The sequence below is a fragment of the Nannobrachium achirus genome, assembly GCF_963921795.1.
Source record: "Nannobrachium achirus genome assembly, chromosome: 15".
Lineage (NCBI taxonomy): Eukaryota > Metazoa > Chordata > Actinopteri > Myctophiformes > Myctophidae > Nannobrachium > Nannobrachium achirus.
Genome location: NC_137822.1, coordinates 57,461,155 through 57,472,362, shown reverse-complemented (window position 1 = coordinate 57,472,362; position 11,208 = coordinate 57,461,155). Strand labels below are relative to the sequence as shown.

At 41.6% G+C, this 11,208-nt stretch overlaps 1 protein-coding gene across 1 annotated transcript; it reads left to right on the top strand.

Moving 5' to 3' along the window:
- Positions 1-1,114: 1,114 nt before the first annotated feature.
- Positions 1,115-9,989, top strand: ptcd2 (pentatricopeptide repeat domain 2; the record flags this gene model as incomplete). Its single annotated transcript, XM_080743747.1, has 10 exons — positions 1,115-1,229; positions 2,435-2,527; positions 3,133-3,262; positions 6,372-6,489; positions 6,978-7,056; positions 7,181-7,272; positions 7,532-7,645; positions 7,935-8,009; positions 8,107-8,220; positions 9,647-9,989. The coding sequence occupies 10 exons, from the start codon at positions 1,115-1,117 to the stop codon at positions 9,866-9,868; spliced, it is 1,152 nt and encodes a 383-aa protein (XP_080599873.1). The 3' UTR covers positions 9,869-9,989.
- Between the last annotated feature and the right edge of the window lie 1,219 nt (positions 9,990-11,208).

Sequence of the window (11,208 nt, the reverse complement as noted above, 5' to 3'; positions counted from 1 at the left end):
CTAGATTCCATCTTGGAGAACTCCTCCCACCCCCTCCATCTAGAGATCACCAGTTACTGGAGTAAGAGAGGAAACGTTGGTAGTTTCTGAGTATTTTTGCTTTGTTTAACAATGACAGTGAGATACTTGTTTGCACTAACTAGCATTGACTGCTATGGTCTCTTTTGCAAGACACTTTATGTATATATACTTATATATTATTCGCCCCCCTCTATTGATGCACCTTCTCCTTATTGGTACTGTACTGCTCTTGTCTTTGTTTTTTGTTTTTTTCCCTCTTATCTATCTTTCTTACGTCTCTGTAACTTTGTAAATAACTGTATACTGCTGTGCTACTACTGGACAACTAAATTTCCCCCTTGGGATAATAAAGGTATCTATCTATCTATCTATCTATCTGTATGCTTAATTATTGCCTCTGTATTGGTGGCTTGTTGGTATCAGCCGGGGACAGACTGTAAAATATCTTCACATCTCGAGAATTAGGCTATATTGGCCTACATTTTTTGCGTTTAAAATGAAATATGTCAAACCTATATTAATAACTGTGCTCTCCTTTCAGTAGTGCCATTTATGGCTAGGCAAAAGTTGCTCTGTTCTAGCAGCAAAAAACAGTGTTCAAAAAACACCATCTGTGTGATATTTTCTTGGACTAAATTCCTAAAAGCTATCCTAACTTGCCACACAGGCGTTTTAACATTGATAAATAAATAGAGTGACATTACAAACATTAATATATTCTATGATTGATGATGATGACGACTGACAAACACAATCATGCTCATGCACTTATTGCTGCTGATATCCAATTCAAAAAGCACATTTGCACCACCTGCCGGTTGAAAGAGGAAATGAAATGTCTGCCAGTGTGGGTTGCTTCAAATTAATCATGCGCTGTAGGGCGCTGCCATATTGGAACAAACCAATACTGTACAGCGCGTTACATAATCAAAACAGCTTCTCTGCCTTTGATCTTACTTTTTTACAACAGTGTGCCACTATAAAAAAAATCTGTATTCAATTTGAATACATATATTTATCACATCGGAGCTCTTTAACACATTCTGATGAACAGGATCCCCGTGTTTTCATGTGGATGGTTCAGTCGTGCACAATGGCGCTGAGCAGAGTGGGCAGATATGCCCTACTATCCTTAATTCATGATCATTCAAAAGGACTGTTCCGTGGATCTGTACTACAGCCAGGCTGGTTGGAACGTTGTACGGGAGGTAAGTGAGCCATTTAGTCATCTTGATTTGAACATAGGATAAATAGTAGCCTTGGATCAAGAGACTGTATGCAGATTTAGGGTGCCTATGCAGTGGTGGAAAAAAAGTAGGCTATACTCACATGTTTTACTTAAGTAAAAGTATCAATACTGCTATGCAGAAATACTCTGTTACAAGAAGTCCGGAATTCTTCATTTAATTGAGTGCTTAATTGAGTATTTGAGTATAAAAGTATTGCTATCAAAATGTACTTAAAGTACCAAAAGTAGAAAGTACTCATTGCGCAGAATGTGCCTTTTCAATGTTTTCATATGTAGAAGCTTTTGAAAATAAATACAAGTTCAAAATGTGAGGCATTGTGAGCTTGTAGATCGGCTATTTTCAAATGCCCAAAATGTATGTAGAGCTGAAGTGTGTAGTGTGTAACTAGTAACTAAGGTTTTCAAATACATATAATGCAGTAAAAGTTCAACATTTGGATCCGAGTAGAAGTAAAAGTATTGGAAATGGGAAATACTCAAGTAAAATACAAATACCTCAAAATTGTACTTAAGTACAGTACCTGAGTAAATGTACTTAGTTACTTTACACCACTGATATATGGATGTGTTGTGAGATTAAATTGGCAATTTTAAATTACATAGTCTGACGTTATATGGTAAACAGTTCATAAGGCTACACTACGTCTACCAGACTGACAAACACAAGTAGTATCCAAGCTTTCTTCAGTTTTCACTCATCATAGCACAGTTGTATTCATGCATACAGTGAGTGTATCATTACTTGCACCAGCGGAGCGCGCAAGTACTGCGATCGGCTGGGTATGTATGTCATCATTAACAGCCAATGAGGGACCAGCATTCCTGGTGATGCCAGTGGTGATGTCATTGGCATCGCCAGTGGTGAACGCACCACATGGCGCGTCCGCTGGTGCACAAGGCGCAAGTTGGCACCTCGACAGAGTTCATTTCATTTCATTTTTGTTTAGCACATGTAGTGTACATTACAGTTATATTATACTTATACTCAGAATTTCAATATTTTACAGTACACACCCATGCACGAAAAGGAGCAAGCAGAAGAATAAATTCTTATAAATACCTGCCCCCTATTCAAAAAAATGATATATATACTAATGATCGGCATAAGAGTGCAATTCTAGTTAACTACTGTAAATAACTAACTATAACTATAACTTTCCCCAGCAAAAAGACACCTCTTGTCAGAAGATGTTGTCAAACTACAAGACTTCCAACAAAGGAAACTGGCTGTTGCTCATCTTGTCACTGGATCAAAAGGTGCATTAACTGTTCTGTAGATTGACTTGCAAGGCCTCAATTCAATCTTCTAAATCAGGGGTCTTCAACAGGGGGTCCGGTACCCCTAGGGGGTCCTCAGAGTTACTACAGGGGGTCCTCCAAATCTTTGTATGATAGAAACCTTTTTTTCTCCTTTTTTATATTAACCACATGAACCCTAGCATCCATATTCTGAGAACATTAGCCAAAAATAGCCGATCTACAAGCTCACAACGCCTCGCGCTGCGAGGCGTTGTGAGCTTGTAGATCTGCTATTTTCGCCAAAGAGGTTTGGTGTAAAGTGGGAAAAGAGCAGACTAAGTACTGAGTGAAAGGTCAAGTTTATTAAGTATTAACGGTTCAAGTGGTTAAATATCTGAAAACAAATTGACATGAATCGAAAATACACTGATGATTGTGCTGTCAAATGATGAAAATATATGGAATCTATGAAAAGGTTGAGGCCAGGGGGTCCCTGCTTCATCTCTCTCTACTAAGGGGCCCTTGGCATGAAAACCTTGAAGACCCCTGTTCTAAATGATTAAGTTATAAGATGTGTATATGAACTGTAAGTAAAGAGGCTGAAATGTCACCCATGTTTGCAGGCAATTATTTTGAGCTATTCAAGCAGAAACTGCAGAAAAATGAGCTGATTCTGAAAGATGAGCTGAAGCTGCTCCTTCACTTGTGTCAGTCTGCAGAGGACGCTGTGACAGCAAGAGATGCCATCTATAGGTAGGTACAGTACGCCTACACTGCACACTGATGGAGAGAGACTTTTGGCAGAATGGGGGGGAGACATCAAAATCAGAGGCATGGGGGTGGCACGGTGGCACAGTGGTTAGCGCTTCGCCTCACAGCTAGAAGGTCCTGGGTTCGATTCCCGCCGGGGGACGCTGTGGGTGCTGGGGGCGTGTTCCTCCCTCCGTGTCATCAGCGCCCACACCCTAGGTGGGGTTGGCGATAGGGCCTTTGTGTGTGGAGTTTGCATGCTCTCCCTGTGTCTCCAACGGTTGATACCCTCACAAAAACATGCAGTAATCCTGGTCTCAATAATGCCTCCCCCTGGCCAGCCGGGGCGCCTGATGGAGGGGAAAGGAACTGGTTGGAATAACGTGTTCCTTCCACGTGCTACGTCCATCCCAGGGAAATCCCCCCTGTCAGGTGAAAAGAAACAACTTGGATTACCCATGCGTTGAAGGAAGCATGAGGTTTGTCCGTTGTCTCTCCAGGCGTGGCAGAGGAATAGCAGAGCCCAGGATTACATAGGCAATTGGAAAAAAAGAGAGGCATGGATTCCAGCTTCAGCCTTGCTGAGCCATGAGGCCCATAGGGCAGGAGTCGATCACCTGTTTCAGTAGCATGAGGTGGCTTGCACATCCCCACAAGATTGATTGATTGATTGAAGAATTTATTAGAAGTTTGCAATAGAAAAAAGTACAGTTTCATGACAGTACAAATCACTGGTACAAGGTCAACTAAAAGGAGATCCTAGAAAGCCGAGGCTTATTTCCACAGGAACCACACTTTAAGTATCTCATATAACATTGAAAGACAGACGGATAGAACATAGTACTTTATCTAGGATAATATCAGTTTCAAAAGCATAACATCAAATACAAAAGGCAGAATACAAAGAAAAGGGGGGGGGGGGAGCATGGGGGCTTAGTCTATTTACAAGTCACGGGTGGCTGCTGTCTGAAGGTGACTTTTCATACCAATTTTGAAGGAGGCTAGGGATTTGCTCTCCTTTAGGGCTTGTGGAAGGGCGTTCCACATGTTGATGGTATAGCAGGAGAACGAGTTAGCGCCTTGTTTAGTGTTAAATCTACGCTGATGATGATTAGTGGAGCTGCCTCTGGTGTTATGATCGTGAACATCCTTGACCTTTAAGAAGTAGTTTGTCAGGTACATGGGAATCTTGGAGGTGTAGTGTATCTTGTACACCAGGCCCATTGCAAGATGCTGTACTCTGTCAGCTACTTTGAGCCACCCCACGCTTTCGTGGTGATGCTCGGTAAGGTGGGTCAGAGGAGGGAGACCAAGCACAACCCTAATTAGTTTGTTTTGGGCTGTTTGGAGCTTTAGCTTTAAGGCAGCTGGGGCGTCGCGATACCAGACAAGGACTCCGTAATCAATGAGGGGCCCAATAAGAGCACCTCCTAGTGTCTTTCGGGATTTAATATTGATCAGCGGGGCAACTCTTTGCAAGAAGCGAATTCGTTGATTGACTTTATTGATTACCTTGGTGGTCATTTTTTCACTGGATAGGTTAGCCTCCAGGATGCAACCCAGGTAGCAGATGTGGTTTTTTCTTTCTATCACAGTGTCACCTACTTTAATTGTGAAGTTCTCAACTAGGCTAAGTTTCTGACTAGATCCAAAGAGGATACATTCAGTTTTGCCTAGGTGAATTGAGAGTCTGTTGTCATTGAGCCAGGTGCAGATCTTGTTAAGTTCACAGTTAAGGGCCTTTTCAACCTGCAATATGTCTCTGCCTGAGACTAGGAGAGCCGAGTCATCCGCGAACAGAAACAGATTGCAGTCACAAGCAGATGACATGTCGTTTACGTATATTAAGAACAACAGTGGTCCTAGTATACTCCCTTGAGGTACTCCACAGTTTACTGGGAGGGGGGGGGGACAGGGTTCCGTTGACTTCCACCATCTGTTCCCTCCCCACCAAGTAAGAGTGCATCCATCTCACTGCTGTGCTATCAAGACCAATAGCTTTGAGTTTTTCAATCAGAATAGAATGATCGACGGTGTCAAATGCCTTCTGGAGGTCCAGCATGACCATGCCGCAATATTTGCCATCGTGAATTTCACGTTTGATGTAATCATTCAAATAGATGAGGCATGTATCTGTGGAATGGGACTCTCTGAAGCCAGACTGGAACTCGTAGATCAGTTTATTCTCTTCAAGATATTTAGCCACCTGTTCATAGACAATTTTTTCCATTACCTTAGAGATGGAACTAAGGATTGAGATTGGCCTGTAGTTGCCAGGGTCAAGTTTACTGCCTTTTTTGTGCAGGGGGGTTACCTTGGCTAATTTGAAGTCCTGGGGGACATAACCCTGCTTGATAGATAGATTAATAATATGGGTAATGATTGGGGCAATGGTGGCAGCTGAGTCTATGAGAAATTTGGGGGCGATTTTATCATGGCCAGCGGCCTTGAATTGAGGTAGGGTGCGCAGTTTTTTAAACACTTCATCAGTTGTGATGGCCACATGTTTCGGCAGGTCACCAATTTCACCGTAACACTCCCATGCTGGAGGACAGAGGACGGAGGAAGCGAGCGGGAGAGTATTTTTTGCAGGTCGTTCAGTCCAAGTGTATCAAAGGGTGCGTTCGGAAATGCGCACCGGGTGTGTTAGATAATCACCCACATCACGGTTACTGAGGTTAGGGTTAGGGTTAGAGTTAGGTTTAGGCATAGTTTTACTGAGGTTAGGGTTAAGGTTAGGTTTAGGGATAGGCATAGTTTTGCTGAGGTTACTGCACTCACTACACTGAGCACCCTGTTGCACACACCCGGTGCGCATTTCCGAACGCACCCTTTGATACACTCGGACTGAACAACCTGCAAAAAACACTCTCCCGGAAGCAAGCCTATTCTTTGGTACATGACCCGGCCGGGGAATCGAACCCTGACCTAACAATCTCCGAGCAGACACTCTAACCCCCTCGGAAATCCAACCCTAATATCCCTAAACTACTCCAAATGGCAAAAGATATTTATTGACTTTGTAAAATTTGGAGGCACTTAAAGACTTTGCCTCTCTGTGGATCTTTTTGTTGCTATGGGGAAAACATTTCCTGTATGTTCCCTTCACCAGGTATCATGAAGAGAACCGGAACCTGACATTTGGAGAATTCAAGTTTGGTCCACTTTTCATGAGACTGTGTTATGAGTTGGGAGCTGAGGAGATGGCAGCCACAACACTTACTGATAAGGTACATCACAACTTTAACCACTCGAAGCCTAGCATCCCTAACGGTGCAAACATTTAGGGGAATTGCATATCTACTGATATGCTACATTAAAACTGAAATCCATTATTGCTTTTGTGAGTAAAATGTTATTTTGATAAGATCTTTTTGTATTGCATCAAAGTCAAAATACAATTTGGCTATGCTGTACTCTCTTATCGCACTCAAACAAACACACACACACACACACACACACATTATTACCGCTTTCCTTAGTGTCATACAAATGACTTGCAAATGTTCGCTGAGGATATTGCAACATTGTATTGCTGTTTTGTAACTTTTTTTGATGTACTGTCCATAACCTGAATTTTTTTATACACATGTATTTTTATTTTATGACTATTTTATTAAGTCAGCTTATTCTCTTTTCATGTATTGTTGAACCACTATGTAACATTAGCTAAGATAAGTGCTTTACAAATACAATTTTGCATTATGATTAATTACAGAGTTTGAAAGGATTCTTCAACGACCCAACCTCCTTCAACATCGCCATAGACATGTTATTCACAAAAGAATGTTACGAGAGTAAGTGAGAGGCTAACAGTAACTAAACAGTGGATAATAAAAGCATAGTACTTTATTACTTCAGTATTTATACTTAATTTTATTTCTATGCACTGTATAGTAAAGAAAACGATATGCATTACAGGGGCACTTGATGTGGTAAGAGAGATGAAGAACCAAGGTGTGTTATTCAACAAGGACACATACATGTTGGCATGTGCCACCTGCTATAAACTGGTACGTAAAATAATGTATTTTATTTATTTATTTTTTCATAGGTACGCTGGCAGATAAGACATTTGTTATGCCTAATTTATGCTTTGTCGCACAACGGTGTAGTGCACCGGAAAAGATCGGGATATCTAGACACTGCCTCACCATGTCCAATACGGGAACATACAGTACAAGAATTGTATTATAATTTATCTTCTGTTTGCAATTAACGAGTGGATTTCCATTGAATGATGAGTTGATTTCCATTTTTTTTCTTTTTCAGAACTCTCCAGAAACCTATAGAATTTGCACTACTCTACTAGAGGAGGGACAGTCCAAAGGGTACTTTATCCCCAGGCACGCCTTCTGTTTTGCTGTGGCATTAGCACTTAGACAGGTGGGTCCATCCTCTTGTATGGTGTTCATAAAATATACTGTACATCAAGATATATCCACCTCTTTCCGCGGGAATTTACTTAGAATATTTTGCACCACACTTCCGGTTAACAGCAGACATACAAGCTCACGTCACGTCGCAGATGCAACCGTTGTGAGCTTGTAGATCACACTCAGCTACGGCGCCGGAAGCTCTGTGCAACTTCTGCGCAATGCACGATGGGATGTTGGAAAGTTGTGGATAAAATACTAAAATTACCCCCTGCCCCCTTTTTTTCTTTCTTCCCCAGAATGATGTTGAAAGGGCACGATCACTGTATTCACAGATCATGAGTACAGATGGCAAAATATGTCAAAATCTGAAGGTAAGTGTGCATCATGTAGTGGTAATATTAGCTATTTTTTTTTATCAACATGAGTTGATTTGTCTTTGTTTATTTTTTTGTCTTTGTTTGTTAATAGGTGGTGATTTCAGCAATGTCGGGTGCGGTGAGAGACGGTGTTTCTGTCTTGCAAGCAGCCTTATTGCCCAAAGGTCCAGCTTTCGTGAAGAAGCTTGAATTTTCTCAGGAAGTCGTAAGTGAAACGTCCCAGTGAGCCAAACAGGGTTATAACAACTGGTCTAAAAGTTTTTGAAGGCTAGTCTTCAATAGTTGCTATGTTGCTTAAGAACAGTAGATACAAAATATATTCTCCCCATTGACTTTGAACAGTAGATAAAAAAAATATTCTCCCCATTGACTTTCATTAATAACAAAGTATCCACAACTTTCCAAAGTCCCATCGTGCATTGCGCAGAAGGTGCAGGCAGCTTCCGGTGCCGCAGCCGAGTGTGATCTACAAGCTCACAGCGGCTGCAACTGCGACGCGAAGTGAGCTTTTATGTCTGCTGTTAACCGGAAGTGTCCCGCAAATAATGCTACAATAAATTCTGGCAGAAACAGGTGGATAGAATTAAGAATTAATTCCAGTTGTAAGAATTCCAAAGTTGATTGACAAGGTAACTACACAAAATAGCAATGTACTTTTAAATATAAAAGAAGTAGTAATAATAATAATAATAATAATAATAAATTATAGTAATTCTTTATTTATTTTTTTTCTAAAATGCCGCCTCCTATAATGACATGCCCAAAATAGGGGAACCAGATTTAAGATGCAAGTTTAAGTTGCCCATGCACTTTGCCCATGGTATTATTCCAAAACCTATGGCATCCAAAAGTCAAAGACAAGGAGTCATATTTATAGGCTAGTCAATCTGAGGTTTGACCCAAAAGAAATTGCAATAGTAATGGTTCAAGGTTTTTTATGATCCTTAGAGTCATCCAAAACACATGTTAAAAATCTTCCAAAATATTCTTAGTGGATCAAGGTGAATTCAGGGGGTTCACGTTTGGGTCCCTTCACTTACTATACAGGAGAAAAAGACCTCCAAAAAAATCTTATTTAAGTAGCATGTGAGGGGTCTTACTAGGGGTTCTTCATGATCCTGAATCCATTGCAAGCATTTGTTTTGCACGAAAAACATTCCCCAGGCTAAAAAGGGACACAGCAAAACTGAGCTGACCCCAGAAAAGTGATGACTCATCACTAAACCATAGTATTGGGGGTCAGTTTTTAGCCTGAGGAATGTTTTTGGTGCAAAACAAATGCTTGCAATGGATTCAGAATCATGAAAAACCCCTAGTTAGACCCCTCACATGCTACTTAAAGAGGATTTTTTTGGGGGGTCTTTTTTTCCTGTATAGTAAGTGAAGGGACCCAAACGTAAACCCCCTGAATTCACCTTGATCCACTAAGAATAAAATGGAAAACTTTTAACATGTTTTTTGTATGACTCTAAGGATCATAAAAAACCTTGAACCATTACTATTGCAATTTCTTTTGGGTCAGGCCCTTTTTTTGCTTAGATTGACTGGCCTATTAGCCTTGTCTTCAGAATGGCCAGGTAAGGCCAGAAATGTCTTTCTGGCTGATCGATGACTTCTGTGTCCTCATTCAGGTGGACCTGCTGCGTTTGCGCAGTGAGCACGGACCGCACATGGAGAGAGTGGAGCAGATCGTGTGCCAGCTCGAGAAGGCTGGTCAGGTCACCGGGAAAAGTCTGGATTACATGCTGTGCCACGCGCCCATGACAAAGAAGAAGCCACAACCAGTACTGGAGGAGAGGAGGGTCAGCCGAAGGACTTATAAGCCATTCCAATCCAGTCTTATGTCTGAGTGAAGTGGGCTTTCTTGCTGGTCTAATTGCCGATCTACAAGCTCGCAACGCTTCAGATCGGCATTTGTTTTCTTTGTGTGCGACACACTAGATTCTAACAATTAGAACCATGGAATCCGCTGGTATACAGGACCGAACAGAGTTGATTATTGAGATCGTAGCAGTATGGGGTTTGAAGTACTGTATACTGTAGACTCTGACTGTAGTTGACTTTTTCCAACACTAGCTACCTCTAGGCAGAAATACCCCATCTACTCTCTTTCTGGCCTCACACTTTAGTTTGCACAATGTCTAGACGTATTATCGGCTGTGCTGCTAAATGAATGATTGTACAAAGGCAGAAACTTTAAGATAATCACGCGTTTTCTCAGATTTGGAAATACACCTATTTATTGTAGAAGTGGTCAGCGGGTGCTGGAATCCCTCTGCGCAAGATTATACAATAATGGTGATTGCGGGAAATGTGTGTTAGATTGTAAATAAATGTATAAATTTGTATTATACACTGTATTTAATAATGGGGAGGAAACCCCTGCTGACTGACAAATGGTGAAATAAATGGTGGATTTATCTTGCTTTTTATCCAAAGAGCTTTACATAGATAGTGCATTACATTCACCCATGCACACACACGGGAGAGTGTGTTTTGCAGGTCTTTCAGTCCGAGTGTACCAAAAAAGCAACTGGGTTAAGCACCGTTGGTCTGACCAGTTTAACATTCACCAGGTTAGCATTCACCAGCGTTAGTTTTACTGAGGTTAGGGTTAGGTGTATCTCTGTCCCCCAGACTTTCGTCACCTCTGTGCAGCCAATCACAAGCTTCAGCTGCCTGAACCCAGTTGCCTTTTTGATACACTCGGAATGAAAGACCTGCAAAACACACTCTCCCGCACACACACGGTGGAGGAAACCAGGCAAGGCACCAACCTGCACATTGGGAGCAATTAGGGTTTCAGTCTTGCTCAAGGGCACTTCGACACTAACTCTGGGGGAGCCCAGGATCGTACTGGGAACCTTGCGGTCGCTGGCTCCCATCCGGCCACTCTGCCCCTGAGAGTACTGACACACTCTTTGTTTTATAATGACTTCTTCCCAGCACTGAAATGTTTTGCCAGTAAAGTTTGCCCTTAGTTAAAGCTGTAAACAAAGCTGTTTTAACCTTGTTATGTCCTATTAGCAGTGGTGAAAAATGTTGAGGTACTTTTACTTTATCTCCATTTTTCAGTATAGGCCTACTTCTACTCCACCAAATTTCAGAGGCAAATGCAGTACTTTTTACTCCTCTACACAGCTTTAGTTAAGTTACAAGTTACTTCTACAGTACAAGCTCACCATGCGTCATT